We start from the raw sequence: 19690 nt of genomic DNA, 5'->3' as shown, positions 1-19690 counted from the left end.
AATGAAATAACAAAAGAAGTTTTCTCTGTACCTGAAATATGAAAGCCTGAGGCCAAAGCCAATAGGTCCTCACACAGTCAAAGCTTCCAGTTTCAACGACACTGACTGCCAAAGAATGCAAAATCTGCTTTCTCAGATAAACATCACACTGACTTCTATAAGAACTATATATATGCTAAGAAAGCCCCATGGTAAATTACAGAGACTGGAACAAAACCTATTCAAAGGGTTATAGTTCTTCTGTTGCAAATGTTAAAGCAAGGTACTACGTGATAAAACAACATCATCATGAAACACTTGTTAATACAAGGAATGACAAGTGGCTGTCAATACTGTAACATTCCCCATGAAAGGATGAAAACACACTAGCAGCTTACTTGTTTTGGCTTTCTGCAGTACTGAATGAGCATTTTCAAATGCCAAGCACTAGGCATGGGCTCTGGCTGTATCAAAACAATACTTATGAAGTGACTCAAAGTCCAAAGAGGAACTTTGGTAGCCAGACGCTGCTCTTAGCAGTGTATTCAGGACAGACTTTGGAGGCCTATGCTCTGCAGAAAGCAATTCCTTTTCTGGAGCTGCCTGGCATCTCTAACAACCGAACCTCACTGAACAGCAGTGCTGCCCAGCTACTCTAGGAGGACTGAAGCTCGGTAGGTCCTCACCACCCGCTCCCAGGAAAGCTGTGCAGCCTCCACTGCCCTTACCTGGCTTGCTCCTCCTTCATAACACTAACACTTACAGGTTATCACAAGAACACTCAAAAGTTGAGGAAGGTGATTCCTACTGTGTCTCTTTCCTCAATGTATGTACGTATCTGCCTACTTCTCCTACCGCTTCTTACTTCCCAGTCCTGTGATTACATTCCTAGAAAAAGGATAGTTTTGAGCCCATAAAATCTAGTACTGCTTTCTAGCAATAAGAATTATAGAACTAAATTACAGTAATATGGCAGTATCTGGAAGCCCCAATCCCACATGCACAGTAATAAAAAGAAGGAAAAACGTTCTTTAAAATTTGGTTATGCAAATCAGAGGAGGTCATAAGGAAGATAAAGAAGAGTATGGAGAAAATGCAAAGGAGGGTGAAAAGATGGAGAGAGAATGTGGAAGCTCTTCTATTTAAAAATTCCTTTTGTAAATCCAGATGGTTTTTACTTATCTCTTGAAGGGTCAGCCAAGAAACTCCAATGGAATAAAATGATGCTATTAAAAGCACGTAGAGATGTGGCCACCATACAGCAGGCAAGAGGGAGCGTAGTGATGGAGGTAAAGCCTGATGACAAAGCTATGCTTTCAAAGGTTTTTATACAATGCTGTAAATTCATTCTAACAGTTTCTGAAGTTCAGCTGCTCGAGCCACCTTCACCTCTGAATATTTCCACTGCAAGCGGTGACATGGCAGTACACAGCCCGCCTAACAGTAGCATTTATAACAGGAGCATCCTGCACAAGTTCCCCTCCTTTATTTTGGTCTTCCGCTGTTGCAATTTAATTGCCCTCAACTGTAGCAATACACTGTCAAGGCACTGCTATCAAATATAGCAGAATATGGAAGGTGTTCTTCCAAAGAGGCATTGAGTGCTTGCGTTCAAAGTTAAAATGCCAGTACTCTAACTCAAAGGGGCATCATGTGAATACCACCCCAAAAAATTTTCCTCTTCCAAACAGTATTATTGATTTTACCATCCTGTATTGTGGGAAGAAGGACTTTCATCATTTCCAAATATGTTGTAGTTTTCAGCACTGCTTTAAATTATGGTAAACCCGAAGTACAGCAAACAATAGTTTTGGCTGTGGATATAAAACCCTACAGCATGAACTAATGGGACACTGTTTGCATTCATATGAGGTGCCACCACCCCCACAGCACACACATGAGGCTACACGGTCCTTGCTGTGGAATGACAATCTTTTCCCCTAAGATAATGCAGAAATACAGCGAAGTCTCTACATTTGTCTTAATTAACAGAATCATACTGAGGCTAGAAACAGCACATCACATGAGGACAAGTGAGGTAAGGGGGGGGGGGTGGATTTTCAAGTGCTCTAATTCAATTAGGAGGCAGTGACTGACACTTGGACAGGAGAGGTTAATTGGGGTCACCAAAACGCAGTAATTTCTTACCTAACCAGTCATTAAACTTCTTAACCTCTGAGGGCAGTCCCAGTTCGGTGAAATCGCCCGTGTGGAGAAGGATGTCCCCATAAGGCATCTGGATGCCATCTGTTCTGGAGTGTGTATCTGAGACGCAGACAAATCGCGTGTGGCCCGCTGGTTTTGGAGTGTCATATGGGATAGGGTCGACCCTAAAGCAGACACATAAAGATCTCGTAACAGTTACAAGGTTAAAACCCTCACATCTATTATTTCAGATATCAACACAGATCTATCTCTACATAAGCGTGCATGCACACACATCCACATCCATTTACACAGACCACGCTGGAAGAAATTACTCTAACGCAACACTGCCAAAAATCCAGAAAGGACTACAGGGCTTCTTAAATACTTACCTTGTAAGGAAGGAAGATTAAAAAATACACAAGATATGGTCAGTTTCTGATACTAAAGTTAATTTAAACATTGGGAAAAATTGATTTGAAAGACTCTGAATTCAGATACATTTTTTCCATCATCCGCCTTATACATGCACAGGTACACGGTCCATTCAATAACAGGTCTCGCAGCTGGGCCAGCAACAGGCTCTCACTTGAGCTGAGCAGCTTAGAATCTGATTTTGTTGAGGGGCATAGGCACTCCTACAGATTCCAGCAGGAATAGTTGTTTACACACAATCAGGTACATTCAGGAGTGCTTTGATGAAGCCTACAAATTGCAGAACTGAGTCTAATGACAACTTCTTACCCTCACACAAAATCCTGAGCTCATCATCTCAAAATCTAGAAAGTCAGGAACTGATGTGATAGAGCACTAAGCAACCACAGATAAAACATTTTTTTCTGTGTTCAATGATGTTAAAAATCTAGTTCAACTGGTTATTTGCAAGCTACATTTGTTAATTTGATCTTATCAACTATATGTAACCCATCAGAGAAGTTTGGTTTTGAGGTGGTTTGGGTTTTGTTTTTTAAATTTAAGCAGAATGGAGAAAAATAATATGGAAGATAAATAGAGAAGTGCTTTATGCGTAGTTAGTGGTTAGAAGTTTTAATTTGTAGCAGAATAACTTAAAATACAAAAGGCAACCCATTGCCTACTTTGAAATAGCAATTATTTCTCTGCAGAGTTACCATAATTTGATTTGCTCAACTTAACATTTGAATAGCACAGCGTCTGGATTAACACCACAGAAACCCCATCCCAACTCCACAAAACTTCAACCAATTGATGTGCCACTTTGATCCTTGTTAGAGCTTAGCTTCAGCTAGGAAGTTTGAGGTATTTAGGAGTTATGTCAGAATAATAGTTCACTTATGTCTCAAATAGTCAGAGCAGTGAAACCAGACTCTAAGTATTTTAAAGCACCCAAAATAATGATGTTTTAAGACTTATTGGGATGAACTGGCACACCAGAGATTCAAAAATCAGTGCCTGAAAGTGAAAAGAAAATTAAACAGATTTTATTAGTTCTGTTCTCCACTGAATGAAAAGAAAAACAAGTAACTAGCACACATCACTGTGAATCTGTTTTTCTTAAATCCCCATGAGATGCATTATCAGTAATAGAAAATAATGCACAAATCCTAAGAAAATACAGACCTTTGAAGTATTCCTTTATTTACTGAACTGTATTTACTATTTTTAGTAAACTAAATTAGTATTTAGTATTTACTATACACTGAACTGTGTGAAAACTTCCCCCAGTATCTTTAACTTCAGCTTCCTGCGAGGAAGACCAAAAGCATCCTCCAGGCAGCAAGTGAGCTCCCTACACTGGGGAGTTTACAGTGGGTTCAAGAAATCAAACTCCATATGGACATATACTGGTCTCCAATGGAAAAATGTTCACATGAACACACTTACTAACAAGATTTTACTGAGTCTTTTATATTTGGTAGAATGTTGACTAACAGCTAAGATTTTAGATGGGGGGTGGGGGGAAAGATTGTTTGTTAGACTGCATTTTCCTAGGTACCATAATTAAGTATTTCTAATCAAACTGTGTTTACCAGAAACGTACCACATTTGGTTGCCATGGTCCACTGAATTAATTTGCAAAATTCGGGCTCTACAAGATGATGTTTACTTTAATATGGCCTTTACTTTAAAAACAGATTTTACTGCAGGCTGGGCTGGATGAACACTTTTTTGGCTTCGGTATTGCACCTCCTATTCCACCCAAAGCACCAGATGCAATTAGCTGAGCCATACAAGTGGTTACCACTGCAGAATCCACTGCAAAAATCTGACTCTGATAATCAATGGATTCTTCTTTTCTTCAAGGGTCAGAAATTAATAAGGTTATTATTACAGAGGAAAATTCATTTACCCACTGAAATCACATTGGCAAGCTGGGCAGAACTGTAATTATAGGCCATAGCACTTTTTTATTGGGTGTTTTCCTCCCAATTACTGAAGGTAGGCAGAAACTTTTTTAAATAGTGTGCCACACAGTAAACATGGGGGTGTCCGAATCAACATTTCCACACTGCCAAGTATGTTTACTCCAGACAACAAGAAAAATGAACAGCAGCTTTCATCACTACCACATACCTTGTTCAAATCGTCTCTGCTTGAGCTATGACCAGCACTGCCTGCCTCTGGGGAGCCCAATTTTGTTTGTACACAGCAGCCTTGCTTTTGCTATTCTCTGTGGTTTGCTTCCAAACAAACCCTGTTTTGCTTTAGGCAATCCCTATTAACGTATGACACCAAACTCTGGTTTAGGATTTTTCTATTCATGCAATGACTGACTTACAGAAAATTCTATAATCGAAATTCATTAAGGTCCTGACCCTTCTTTCTCCTCTTTACAAACACTATGATATTGCCAAGTAACCTTCTTTTCTACATTTTAGCTTAATTTCTTCTCTCATTCAGTAGTGCTTGCCTACTAAGTATTTGAAAGTGAGATACTGAAGGTTATTTTGCTCAGCGCATCAATTTATCTTACTCAAAATAGTCCTTCAATAGAAACTTAATAAAAGTAGTGTTATTGCCAGTCCTAAAGGCTCAAGTTTTCATCCACAGCTACAGTATGGCAAACAGTAATGCGAGACTCTTTTTTCCCTACATCACAAGAGGATTGGCCTGTGAACCTGTGAGATCAACTACCGCAGTAGGCAAGGCACTACCCTTTCACAGCTTTTGGCCACACACTGCTCACTGGCAGGCTTCTACCTGAGCTGTGAATGTCTCCCACTCTTCTGGTGGTCTGCTCACCTCATGACCCAACATCTGGGGATTACAGACTGGCATTTCTAAAAGCTCTGTAATAGTTATGCAGCTGACCCTCACTGCAATTCAACAGGAGACAAAATAATTATTTCAGTCCTGCCCACAACCAGTCTCTGCTGAATCAAAGCACATACCTAAGAAATTCAATGCATTCTTTACCATTTGCTCAAAAAACAGTGCACCTAGCTAACTCTCCATCACCCCCAATACTTCATTTTTTCACTCTTCTTGAGCTGGCAGACTGAAACACTTTGCAGATTATTGCAATTATTGCATTTGGAAAAGCATGCTCATGGAAAGATGCAGTAAATGTTATTCCAGAATAATTTATATGTTCATACGTTAGAATTAATATAGCAATCAGGAAATGCAAAACAACCTAACAAAACAGCCTAGTATCAAAACAAATAAGGGTGGGGTTTTTTTGCCTTAAGTCATTATTTGATTTTGAGCATCTAACTTCCTTTACAGACAGCTTTTAATAGGTACTTACCTATCCTAAGATGTCTTGCACCTTAGAAAATCAGGCACTTGGGCATTTTTTCAAAAGTTTATGTAAGACCCAGAATGAAATCCCATAAGGCAGTTGAACAATGACTGCTTTCTAAGATCATGACAGTAATGTAAAATCTGTCACATTTAATGCATTTACGACAAGGGTTTAGGAATCAGAAGGGACAATGTAATCTTCATGTACTTCTATAAGGACCTGGTTTATCAGATAATTACTTGGCTTTACTAAACTGCCCTCACCACCAGTTGTTCTCGCTTAAGAGTCCCTCAGGTACAAACCTCAAATTCACCAGCTCCTTACATGCTGCTGTAGCTGAATCAAATGACAACATAAACCAGGCTCCGATTTGGCTTGCTCTGCTATCACTAACCAGTATCCATCCAAACCCATGGTTCCCATGGCACTTCCAAGACAGTGGCGCCACATAAGCAAGGCAGCTGAGTGCTGCCCCTCGCCTGGCCAGGCACCTGGCAGCCCATGTGTCGTGCTGGCTGGGCAGCTGGGACGTGGTGCCACTCCCAGAGACTGCACGGGCTTGGACTTGTATGCTGTCCTCATCTACCAGACAGCAAATTTTGTCATGGCTTTATGCTTTAAAAGCGGAGGTGAAGGAAATAAGCAACAGCGAGCAACACAGAAGTTATCAAGGGGATTTTGACAGCAAGGAAGGAGGGCTGAATTCAGAAACTCACAGAGGAGGAAAACATTGGGCCTTTCACATGCACAGAGGCAAAGCACTTGATTTAGTATGTCATGCTATGGAACAGATACGTTACCTGTGTATTTTGGCCCAAGCTTTGATGTCTTATAAATCAGCAGTGTTAGAAAGTATCTCTGCAACAGAAAGGACAGTGCAGCCCTCAAGAGACATAGCTGCAAGCTGAATTACACTGGGACCCTACTTTCAAAGAAAATTTAGAAAAGACACAAGCACCATTTTTCTGTAAGAAATAAGTTTTGATTCCAAAGGATAATTCTGCATGGGTGAGTTCGAATGCTGAAAATACAGGGCCCTGGTTGGGTTAGCTGGTCCCTGGGAATGCCTGGGCTTAGAGGGCTGAACCCACAGCCTTTTCACTTCCCTGCTCTCTTGGGTTTTGAGATACGCAGACCCCAAATCCCCTCTTATAGAACAATTCCCAATAAACCAATTCATCTGTGAAGACAGAATGAAAATCTTGAACATTAAGCCAGGAAGTATTTCCAGTTCCTAATGTCGAATGAATCACTCCAATGCAGCACCTACACCGGACAAAACTACAGATGCTGAAAATGCCTCCCTCTGCCCCAAATCCTGTTAACTCAAACCAGCACTATTACTACTTACAGTCCACCACTTTTTAAGCTGGTTCTGTTGGCTTTGCTGCAGGTGAACAAGTCGGCACAGAAGACCACATAATTTTACTTTTTCCCAGGCTCATCAGATGCATGACTAGTCCCATTACATACAGGCCCATGTCCTTCCCAGACTGTGTCACATCGTATGCTGTCTTTTAACCTCTTAATAATTTCTCCATTGGCTTATATCTGTGACTGAATTTGTGGGTTTGTTTTTTATGACATCTAAATTAGTATTCATTATAGATCCATTTCAGCACATACTTCAAGTCTGTGTACCACATAAAATCTGTGTGTTGTTGCACTTACTCTACTGTTTTGAGAGTCATTTGGAGACAAGCTATCTAGTAACTATTCTATACTAAAAACATATCTATATTACTACCTTTTAAAAAACCACCTACTCATACTTGCTAGAGTTTAGCTTCCTCTTGCAAAATCTTCATGCTCTTCCTGCTACTCCTTTGTAAACCAAATACTTTTTCAAAGAGCCAGTTAGCTTGGTATATTTATTTTAGGATTAAAATACAAGCATTTTCTGCAAAAACACTTTAAAAAGCTTGTTTCTAAGTGTTGTTAGCTTCCCCTCCTTAGCTAAGGAAACAAAAGATAATTTCGTTGAAACTGGAAAACAAAAGCAATCTATCTTCTACATCTTCAGTTTTTTCTTTCTTTGAATTCATACCTCTGCCTCTACACATGCTCCCTCTGGCATAGGAAATTCAGGAGAAGAGAAGAATGGGAATTTCTGCAAAAAGTCCTTGCTACAATACTTAAAGTATTTGTTACTGTAGCCAAATATCACAGCTTTCTTACACTGTGATACCTGTTATTTCTCTTAGAGCCAGTCCAAGTTCGGGAATTGGGTGATCATGTAGACCTGTGGCTTAATTATTTTTGTCAAAATATATCAGTAAGTCTCTCAGTTGAAGAAAAATGCATGAAATGCACCTGTATGCCCTGCAGACATTAAAGAAGTGAAATGAAATTAAAAGATGTATAATTGTTCTTATTTTCAAAAAAATGTCAGGACTATTAGGCCAACTTCATAATTTTAGAACCAGTTTTTAATGCCACAGACCAGAAGGACTATATAAAAATCAAACTGTAAATGTGTCTACATTTTGAAACAAAAAAAAACCATCTGAATTTAAAATCTTTGGCTCAAAACATTAACATAAGTCTTAATAATGTAGTGTCAGTTAGTTGATCAGGCTGATATGAACATGGACATGTTACTAAACACTCCATATACTATCAGATTAAAAAACAAAACTTCAGCATCAAGAGTGGAACAGGCACAGTGCCTCCATTCTCCATTAGAACTTACTCAAAATCTTTTGTGCTGCTTCACTCTCCCAAAGTCACAAGGCAGCAAGCTTTCTGTGCCTGTGGTGCTCTGCAACTGCATCTCCCACAGCTGCTCTGCATGCAGTTCCCCAGATTTGTAAGGCATCCTGGAAGATCCAGGCATTTTCTTTTTTCCTCTACTGAAGCACTCGTATTTCTTACAATTATCCCTGTGACAGCATCCATCTCAACACCCAACATTTCAACTCCCCTATGTGCCCCAGCTGCAGGATGCTGGCAGCCAGAGCCACAACAGCGATGGCGTACGTGGGGACAGCCTTCCCACACGTGCTGCCCGTCTGTGATGGCCCACGGCCAACCAGGCAGAGCAAGCACATCCGCTCACCCACCACAACGGAACAGCAGCAAAAGGGCCGTCACTAGGCACACACCAGAGCCAACAGCACACGGTCAAGACCACGGCTCCTGAATGACAAAAACCCAGAAAAGGCAAATTACACTAAGGGAGGCTAGAAGACCGTTGGGATGGTGACTGAGACCTTGATTTTTTCCCCAAGGACTCTCCAGGCCCCAGGGGTTTTAGCCAGTGCTCACTCTCCTTCGCCACAGGCTTGGCCACCCATGCTCAGATGGACGCAGCCCCAACACACATGGCTGTGCCTCCCCGGCTGCTCCGTCCACTCGGCTTTGCTCCCTGAACTGGCTCAGCTCACCAAGTCAAACAGGCCCTGGCATCTTTATCTCCTTGAGTCTTCTCACCATGATTGCCAGGGTAGATGCTGGTTTCCCAAGCGCAGCTGTAGATCCCAATCCTAAATGAGACTCTACATGAGGGCCCAGTCATAGGAACCAATTAAAAAGGCAAAAAAAATCACGTGCCTGGAAAGGGGGAGGTGGTGAAGAATACCAGATCCAGCTAACCATTTTGATTTTCTTGCTTAAGAAATCCTGGCTCCCATGGGTAAAGCCAGAGACCACAAGTTACCATGGCTTTCCTCAGCCAGCTTCCAGGAGCTCCTTTCCCACACCCACCTCGCCTCAGGGAGCTCACTGGTGGCCCCTCCAGACCCAGCGCAGGGAACGTGAAAGCTCAGCACGCATCTCTCACTCCTGGCTCTCACGCAGGAGATGCACCTCCCGCCCTGCTGTGCCAACACTCCTGTGGAGAGATCTGTGGTCCTGAAAACTCAGTCCAGTCAGCCAACAATTATTACCCCTTCATAACTTCAATTTAAAAATTCCAAACAAAACAGGCCTTTTATAAATATTTTTGAAGCTGTAGTGGCTATTTTATAGAACAGTTTAGCAAATAGATTAACTCCTCAGTATTTATAACTGATTTCTGATTTTACGGGGAAACTACAAAACGTTGATGAAGGGGACAGGCAGGTTATCTGATCATGTTGTACCCTCCAATGAAAGGTGGACAGTCTGCAAAATCTTACAGCATAAATTCAGCACATCATACAGATATCCAGACATCTCCAGCCAGAAAAATATATACATGCACATACACAAAGCTGATTTTGTGATACAATACATGCTGAATGACACAAACCCAAATACTCATTTCCTCTCAATAAACACAATAAATGCCAAAATACAGCATTGCTTTAGTTGGCCACTGTCAGCCATTAATTGTTTAAATCACACATATTAGTGCTTTTGTTAACTTGACTCCATCTTCTAGTATGGTCAAACACCAAGAAAACATCTGGTTTCTTCTCTGACTAAAAAGAAAGGGATGCAAATACCTTTCAACACTCTCACTGGAAGATCATATTTGTACAAGCACATGTGTCTAAGATCAGACTACCCCAAAGTAGCTAGAAAGCCACACCTCTTCTGCAAACCTCCATGTACATGTGTCACCCATCAAAACCTTAGAGAGAGTTCTGGAAACTGTAAAATACAGGTCCAATATTTATTTCAGAAATGGCATTAATTGAGTCTCGGTACAATGTGGGGAAAAAAAACAAATTACATTTACAAACCCACAGGAGGATTCAATGCACCACTCAGCAGCTTACTGCTAACATTTCCAACAATTATAGCTGCAGGGAAATGATGGATCTTTTTATTACAGGTTTTGGAGCTGTTTTACTTCCAGTGAGATTTATAAGATTAAACAGAAAAGACCTATATTATCCACTGTCATCATCTGAGCAAACTTAAGAAAACCCTCCTTTATAAGGAATTTATAATAATACATCTTCTCAGCCTGATATAAACCTCAACTAATTAAGAGTCCAAACTCTGTTAATCCCAGATCCTGGTCAGTCATCAAACCAGAAGGAGCTAAAATCCAGATTTTCTATGGTGTTCTTCAGGGGCAAATCGTCAGCTGGCCTTTTTTCTGAAGTACCTAGCCTCCTTTGGTATTAATGGGAATTCACAAACTAAATTGCTTGAGCGCTTCTGAAAATCTTATTAATCATCCCTTTGCAGATAAAATTTCTTTTTAGTTAATGAAATACCTTCTAAAATTTGGGCATAAGTGGCTTTCCAAAGAGAGAAGCAAAACAGAACTGAAAACAGTATCAGTAGCAGTTACCAGCATCACTCCAAGGCCTAGGCAAAAGTTGCCTTTAAATAAAACAGTAAATTGTCATTTTTATGCTGGTATGGTTTCAGTTAAAAGTCATTAAGAAGCACTTTTCCCACATTCTTTTGTTGTTGTTGTTGGGGGATTGCTATAAATTATGCCTTCACTCCACCCCAAAAGAACTCATTTGCTGATAAAACTGCACCTACCAGGAAAGTATGTCAATAAGCCCTCTACACCAAAAGTAGATTTTTATTTCTCTACCATAAGCTCTACAAACACCAACTCAGAAAGTACAATCTGGCATCCTAAACCCCAAGGAGAAGTGAATTTAGACCCAGTTTTAATTTAAGGACACAAGATTTGAAAAAAACACATTTTTCTATTGCAGCAAGAGTGAGGCTGAATTAACGTGTGGTATCCCTTCAATTATTTCAATTGCATGAGTCATTAAGTGGGGCAGGCTTATTTCTAGGGTGGAAACCAGAGAGAAGGCTTTAGCCCTTGCTTCAACAGTAAAAGTTTTTCAAATTGTAATGCAAAAGACCCCACCCAAAACCAAACAGAAGTAGATCTCTAGGACAGATTAAATTTAATTGGTTTCACTCTAATTTAACACATCAAAAATGCCATCTTTCTCAGAAATTAGACATTTTGGTCAGAGGGACACATGTAGAAAACTAATGAGATGATTTATAATCACAGGGTTCTATCAAAAAAATGATTGTATAAGCGTGTATTGCAGCATATACTCAATTTTTGATGCCCATTTGTATTCAGAATGAAATCTGCAATGTCCTAAAATGTACATAATTCATCTCGGAGACGATAATTTCAGCAAATTACGTAATAAGGCAACTGGACAACTGGACTCAAAGGCGCACAAAATTCTGAAGAGTACTGATTATCTTTTAGAATTTGCTAGCAAATCTAAAATCTATTTTCATGTTTCAGAAACAAATACGCCCACAGGATTAAGCCTAGAGTGTTTACAGAACAGAACATCACGCGAGGTTGGTTCTGTTCCGTTCCTCCCCCAACATAAATTTGGTCTAAAGTATACTAACTACTTTAAATTTCACTGACTTTCAGCTCAGGAAATACAAGTGTCCTTCTTTAATCCATAAGTTAAGTATACAGTGCAAGTAAGAAACTCTGCACTTAGCCTTCTCAATCATTTTACTTTCTGACCCAAAGGTGTCACCCTCTCCAGGGATGAGATGCAATTCAATCTCCACGCAAGCAAAGTGTTGGCCCTCTCCTAAACAGAGTGCTAATTATGAGTCTCTCTGCTGCTCTGCCTTATGATTTGACTTCTACAGGGGTGATGGAACTGCATCCAAAAAAACTGTTCAAAAGAAGGACAATTCATGCTGGGCAAACACCAACAGTTCCCATTTTTAAGTTACTAAGGGCATAGAGTGCCATCAACATGGCTATGAAATTGTCACTGATGTTAGTAGGAGATCGGTGAACAAACTGAGCGGAACATATAACTCAAATAAAAAGAAATTTCCCATTATTCATGCAGCATGAGATACTATTTTAAGGAAGTAAATTGGCAGACACTGTATGTTATCTACAAAATCAATTTGTGGATCTGAACCAGTACAAAAATATGTCTCCGTTAGGATGCATATTCTCTCCTGCGTCTAAGCTCTAACAAACCTTTTGAAGATATTAGTAATAAAATGCTTCCCATCAAAATCCAGACATCTAACACTGTTTTCCTACTAAATAAAACTCTCCGTAATAGCTATGCTGTCTTAAAAGGCCTTTTGCCACTCAGTCTCACCTATATGAATTATTTCAGTCCTTGTCAAAGGTTTCAGCCTCTAGCTCCTCTTTGGGTTTAAGCTTTCTGCAGGGAAGATGATAAATTACAAACAGCAGTTTAGCTCTCCTTCTAAAGTTAAGTCCTTGTTTTTAATAGAAATAGAGAGAGGAGAATATTAACTAACTTCTACCAACACCAAAACACAGGTTCCTACTCAGCATCCAGGTTATCAAAAAGCTCGGTACGACATTAAAATAATTGACTGAAATCATGTAAGCTTTCGTGTTATATAGTCACACAGCTGGCCTAATTTTTTTATACTCCTAGTAATTCCATTGCCACAAATTTTGACACCAGTCATCTTAAGTTCAACTTCAATTCTAGATTTAGACTGATGAGAGATCTGAATCAGTCTCAGGATGTACAGAAAAATATGAATCTACTTTGTATAATTTTCTTTGAAGCATGGAAAAAAAAAAAACAGAACCAAGTTCTGCTCTTAAGATATGCTCTCAACCCTTCACAGTAACTTTGCTGGAGACACAGAAACATAAAAGACTACTTTGGGCATCAAATTCTACTGGAGATAATTTTGCACTTTTATCTTTCTACCCTTTATCTTTCTAGTGCAATTGTCTTCATTACAGCTAACATCGTCTCCCTGACATACATGTCTAACATGAAACCCAGTCACAGACAGAACTGGATTCAATCAACAAAATGCTGCAATTCCTTGGTGACTGGATTGGAGAGGGCTGTAGTGCGCTGTACCGCAGATACTGAAAGCAGGTTCTTTTATTTGTAAAAGATTGTGCCAAATACATTCCCAGCTAAAAAGATTATACCAGATAGCTTTCTCCCTCTTTTCTCTCTCTCCAATATTAAACAACTTATGACAAGGAAACCACAGGTCAAATAGTACACATTCCACAATATTTCAAGATACAAACATTAGTTCGAAGAAGAAAAAGCTTGGTAGATAAAGCTATAGTGGGGGGAGAAATAAAATCTTGTGTCTGCACTAGCAGAACACTGCACAAATGTAGCTTCAGCTGGAGATACTCCTTAGAAATGCACAATTCATTCTGACTTACTTTCTTCCCCCCTTTATTTTCTTTTTCAAATCTCACGCATTATTTGGTGTTCTCATACACTTTCTCCTAAGCAATGAGTACTTCCATGATAGAGGCTGCTGAACTTGGCACCAATGACTTCTTATAGAAAATAAAGAAAACCTTACAGATAAAACCAGCACTGAATATTTTTGTTGCACCATCGCTATGTGTATGGCATTTATTTGACATACATCACATTTAGACAGTATCATGAGAAGCGCTGCTGCATATACAATCAGGAGGTTTTATCAATAATGTAGTTAATAGGCAGAGGGTTTGTGGGCAACCACAGTGTTACAGGTTATCCAAGAACCTTTTTGGTTTGGTTATACTTCTATCATAAAAATTAATGACTTAAAAGTTCTCAGTGGGAGCATCTGGGACATTCATATATATCAGAAGTTACTGACTTCTGCAGTCAGCAATTATTCTTACTGTATTAAACCATTTATTTCCAAAGATGTATCCCCAAAAATCAAATAAATCAAAAAATGAATTACAGTCAAGATAGAAATCTACCTCAGGGATACTTTTAGAAAACTCAATTTAAAAAGGCATTTATTTCCGCTTCTATGCCAGTAACAAAGGCAGGGGAAAAGAGGGAAGAACAACAGAATCATTGATTTCAATATTATCTACAGGTCAACTCCAAAGCCAAATAAGCTGAAATCCCTCAATATGCATCTTCTATATGCGAACAGTAGTAAGGTATTACCACATATGACTCAGAGGTTGTTGCTAATTGTGCAAACCTACTTAGTAATCACTTAATATGCAACAGAACACAAGACCTTGAAACCTTTGAAAACCAGCTGCTTTCCAAATCCATATGTTGCACACTATCAAAATTTTGGTTCACGTGGCAGATGTAGAAGTGCACTGCAGAAAGTAATTTCTATGCCAAATACAAAAAGAAAGTACTTTGTAGCTTTGAAATTTAGAGAAATAATATCACCATGAAAAGCTCCAGGAAGGAGTGAAACGAGCTGCACCACATAACATTTTACGATACAAAATGAGATGTGGGCAATGTAATTCCACTTACGTGATTCAGTTACAAGCAATGCAAATGCAATCTCACTGATTACACTTCAAAACAAAAGAGGGAATTTCATTACTTCAACCAATGCATTAGACATGTAAAAATTATGAAACATCCTATCTGCAGCAGAATGAATAGAAACCATCATTTCACATTTAGATGGAAATAAACCAAGGTGGGTGATATTCATCCTATTGTGGTGGCTGCTGGTGACATAAACTGAATAATGCAACATTTAAGCTCACATAGTGGTACACGAGGTCTCATGCACAGAGATGAATTCCACCAAACCCGCCATTAATAAGCTAAAGAAAGAGAAATCATACCTCAGATCCCCCAAAACAAGAGTTAAAAAAACCCCAAACAACAACAAAACCAAACCAAACCCAACCACAAAACCAAAAACAACCCCACACTTTTTTTTTAATGCAAAAAAATCATTTTTGTTGGTTTTATTTATCTTCTGGTTTCTTGAAGCTTGAGAATATGAGAAGGTTACTCTGAAGCAAGACAGGCTGTGTGAATTAAAAGTACCATAGCTTTTCCTGTATGACTCTCCAGGGAGTCTATTTATTAGGCACAGTCCTGTTTTCTGATTTAACTTAAGCACTTTTCCTAGAGAATGAGTGTCCACACCAAGAGGAATTTCAGACAACCAGCTGCAGAACAGCCTTTTCTGTAGGAACTACCCTGAATCAGTTTCCCTATATGGATATACACTTAGTCTTGGTTTTCATCTTCATACTCCTCTTAGTACTTAAAAGGAAAATAAACTTAAATGTTTTTAATATGTAAATATGTAATTATTTTGATAATAAAACTTAAGGAAAGCTTCAGCTACCTGAAAATTCACAGTAAAACTGACAAACTGGCAAAACCAAAATACATAAATATATGGAATATCAGGGTGCACTCATTGTCAGCTATACTAACTTGGGTGGGTTGGTGTTTTTATTTTTAAATAATCAAAACCATTTTTGCTTTGACTAAGAATATGTGTAAAATTACACCCACCTACCCATCCACAGTAATTTTTCTCAGCATGCAAATGAAATGCCAGTTCTCTTCCCTGTTGTTACAGAGCAGGGAAAGGTACCTTCCAGGGACAGACTATGACAGAATTCCACAACAGCTCGGCAAGGCTATGGGGAATTGCAAATTAAAGAAAAAATGTTTCTAGGAGTTTTCAGGAAAATAATCATTACTAAACATTCTATAAAAGATACTAACTAAAACTTTCCAGTATCTTTGACAGACTTACAACTATTAGGGTATTTTCTAAGTAAGGAAACAGGCTAATTCAGTAAGTTGACTCCTTCAGTAAGGAGACAAAAAAAACCCCACCCCACAACTGGGAGCAGCTTAACCATTTCTTCCTTTACATCTGGATCCATTTGGTTTTTTGTTTTCTTTACATTTCTGCATTCTGGCACTGCCACTGAAATTTCCAGTTGGACGGCACGAAGGACTCGTGCTTGTGCTTACTGAAGTCAATAAAGTCAAAGTTCACAGTGACCATAATGGTACAGGAATGTGAGCTAAGCAAAACTACTTTGTCCACATCAATACTTCAACAGTCATCTATATTAAACAAAATTAGCAGTTAAGATTCTTCGTTCTTTTGACTAAAGTGACTAATTTCCTGCAACCTTTCTCCTCCTTCCTCCCTCCAAACTTTTTGGCAATCAAGAACAGACTTACAGACTGTTTCATAACAAATACTGCCCTTAAGGGCAAAACTGGCAAGATACTTCAGTCTGTTCCAGAAATCCCTTCTGTAATTGATTATTCCATCTAGTTCTACTCTACTGGTTTACTTTGGCCTATAAAATCTTGAGCTCCTTCATCTTCTACAGACTGTGAAGACCTGAGCTGAACTATACCCCTAAAGGGCAAAACTGTCTCCTCCTAGAATTAAGAGGCTCTGGACAATCTGCCTTCTGGAAAATCGACTGCTCTCAACTATTCCTCAGGAATGGCTTTGTCTGCAGGCTGCTGTAGAAACCAAACAGTAACATACTCAGAGGCTTTCCAGTAGCAACTACTTTTGCATAAGAAGCCATCTCTATCACTTGCTTTTTTCCATTGGCATTACCTGTAGTAAAAAGGATCACATCTATTTCTCTCCTTGTCAAATAACACGTTAGGGCTTTTTAAATAATGATCATCTTTAACTGATGACGAGAATATCATGCAGTTCCAAAGCTATGCTCATCTCGCCCACACAAATGACATTTTCTTGTCTAAAACATCACAATCTCCTCAAAGACCATTTCTTCACCAAAGTAACACCTTGCTGTTACTATGATTTGATATCTGCATACCCTTTACAGTGTGCCACCAAGATAGCAGCAAATACAACTTAGTTTAACAAGCACAGGTGTGTACTTTTTGTAAAGCAGCTGATTAAAGCAGCTGACAATCACTTCCATGTAGATCAATGACATTCACTGTGTCAAGATACCCTTCCTTATAAGCCCACTCTCCCTCTGCGTACACACCCCCCAAACATGTAAGTAAGTTGCTCTGCCCTTGACCTTTGCTAAATAACCATGCCCAGAGAATAGCCTGAATTACACACTTGACATTGAACTATTTCTCACGATGAGGCGGCCTGCCAGGTGTACGTACCATCAGCCCCAAACCTCAGTAAACAGGGGTATGCCTAGCTACGCTTGACTCGGGCAAGCCAACTATCCGAAGGGAATCTAACCTCACAGGAATTTAACAAGGCCTCTGACTCATGGCATGTGCCACTCACTTTTCAGTTCCCAGTCTGATGGCAAAAATACAATTCCAGTTCAAGCGTGATGGTAACATGCTTATAAGTAGAGAGAAAACAGCAGTATGGTACAAAAGGAATTCAGCCCTGGGACATTTAAGTGTGGCCTGCCACCAGTTTAACAAGATGTCAGAGCTGCACACTGAGAATAATACAATGTACAGCCACTTTTATATTTTGAAGTAAGTGCAGGAAGTGCTGTTGACTGCATAAACTATGCTGTGATTTTTCACATCACTGAGCAAAACAGAGGAGAGTGTGAACCATGAAGACCTCTTGTCTCCTGGACTTTCCCTGATGGTTCCCAGCCTGTGATTCTCTCTTTCAGAAGCGTCCTACCAAGCTCTGACTCATGGGAGATAACAACTTGTATCAGGAAGCCTATCAAGACGATTGCCTTTACCATTCACAGATCTGGTAAAGACCTCTGTTTTCAGGCTAAGAGTGTAAAAACACACAAGCACAGACTTGGCCCTCCTTAAAAACTCTGAGTGTAAAAAGGTGAGTCATGATCCATTTCATGGGTACTTGCCAGGAAAAAGTGGAAAGACCTTCTTCCTCTCCCACTAATCCAGAACCTATACTGGGAGCCTATAGACAGGTGACTGGTCACACCCTCCCAACCACTCCTCGTTTCCAGGCATGTGTCCAGTCAAACCTCTTCCCAATCCCATTCACAGTGCAGCTGCACTAACAACTGTCTTGAACCAGTACTGTAAGTCAAGACTTCAGGCATGACAGCCTAGAGCAGAGTATTCACAGGACAGCCATGCAGCCCTAGACCTAGATCTAGCTGTTCTCCTGTGCCCGCCTTGCCATGTCTCATGGCACAACTGCTGACTTGGACTAGCCCTGGAAGCTGTGTGGCCCCTTCATGAGCCGATTCAGCTCACAGACAGGCAGGCAAGTATGAGCACAAGTGAAGCAACAGTGGCACTGGGGCACGGCAGGAATGAAGGCAGTGGGCTGCTCCTTTCAGCAGAAGCTACATGTTGGATCAACAAAGCAATTTTCCTAAATGTTAACTGTTTTTTTTTTTTTATTTTCTTCCTATTAAGACAAAAATAAGAACCTCCTTGGTCTTATGAAAGTTTTCTCTATTTCCAGACACAGTCTGATCTTGCATTTTATGTTCGATTTCTAGATGACTCCTTTTGTTAGAGACAGTATTAGGCTCAAATGGGAAACAGACTTCCTAAACAGACAAATTAAAAGCAAACAAACAAAATGAATGAAGAAAAAAAGAAAAGCAATTAACTTTAATATATTGAGATAACAAGATCCCTGACTGGAGATTTTTACTTGCTAAGGGGCTGTATTTCACAACCTTCTTCAGACGTTTCTTTCCCAGCATCTCAGTCCTAAACATCCATGCTTTTACGTTACTCCATTTTTTTATATCTCCCTTGACAAAACTGTATCCTTACATGGTCTCATGTATGTATCTAAACTTCAAAAGCAGCAAGTGACCATGATGTATATGAAAAATAGTTATACTCTGCTGAGTTTTACAGACTGCTTTCTTCTGTTTTCCTACAACCACTTCGTTTTTTCCTGAGGGACACACTGACACGAATGCCACATTAACTGCCAACTCTATGAGAAGAACATTTCAATTGCCCATTACAACTAAGAATCAGACCTCTAAAGTCCAATGGCCAGATGCTGTTTCATGCCCTTCCAGTAACCCTGCAGCATGGCTATCACTGCCACTTCATATCTTATCGCTGTTTCAAACATTGTCTGCCACGGTCAGACAAAGAGCCAGACCTAACAATGATGTTAAATGAAGACTTCCTCCCAACACAGTCTTGAACTTGTAATGAAACTGATCACTCCTTAGCTAGATAACAAACCATGTCAGAGTTTTACAGGCTTTAAAATTGAAGTAAAGAGAATGTCAAA

At 39.7% G+C, this 19690-nt stretch overlaps 1 protein-coding gene across 3 annotated transcripts in view; it reads right to left on the bottom strand.

Annotated features, from left to right (window-relative positions):
• MPPED2 (metallophosphoesterase domain containing 2) overlaps positions 1-19690 on the bottom strand; it is a 107510-nt gene that overhangs the window by 66421 nt on the left and 21399 nt on the right. For all 3 annotated transcript variants that reach the window (XM_074884569.1, XM_074884571.1, XM_074884570.1), the window contains exon 3: positions 2128-2309. In XM_074884569.1, the coding sequence (XP_074740670.1) occupies positions 2128-2309 (182 nt within the window). The remainder of the gene's footprint in view (positions 1-2127; positions 2310-19690) is intronic.

Source organism: Strix uralensis, chromosome 15 (assembly GCF_047716275.1).
Source record: "Strix uralensis isolate ZFMK-TIS-50842 chromosome 15, bStrUra1, whole genome shotgun sequence".
NCBI lineage: Eukaryota > Metazoa > Chordata > Aves > Strigiformes > Strigidae > Strix > Strix uralensis.
This window is presented reverse-complemented; position numbering and strand designations above follow the sequence as displayed.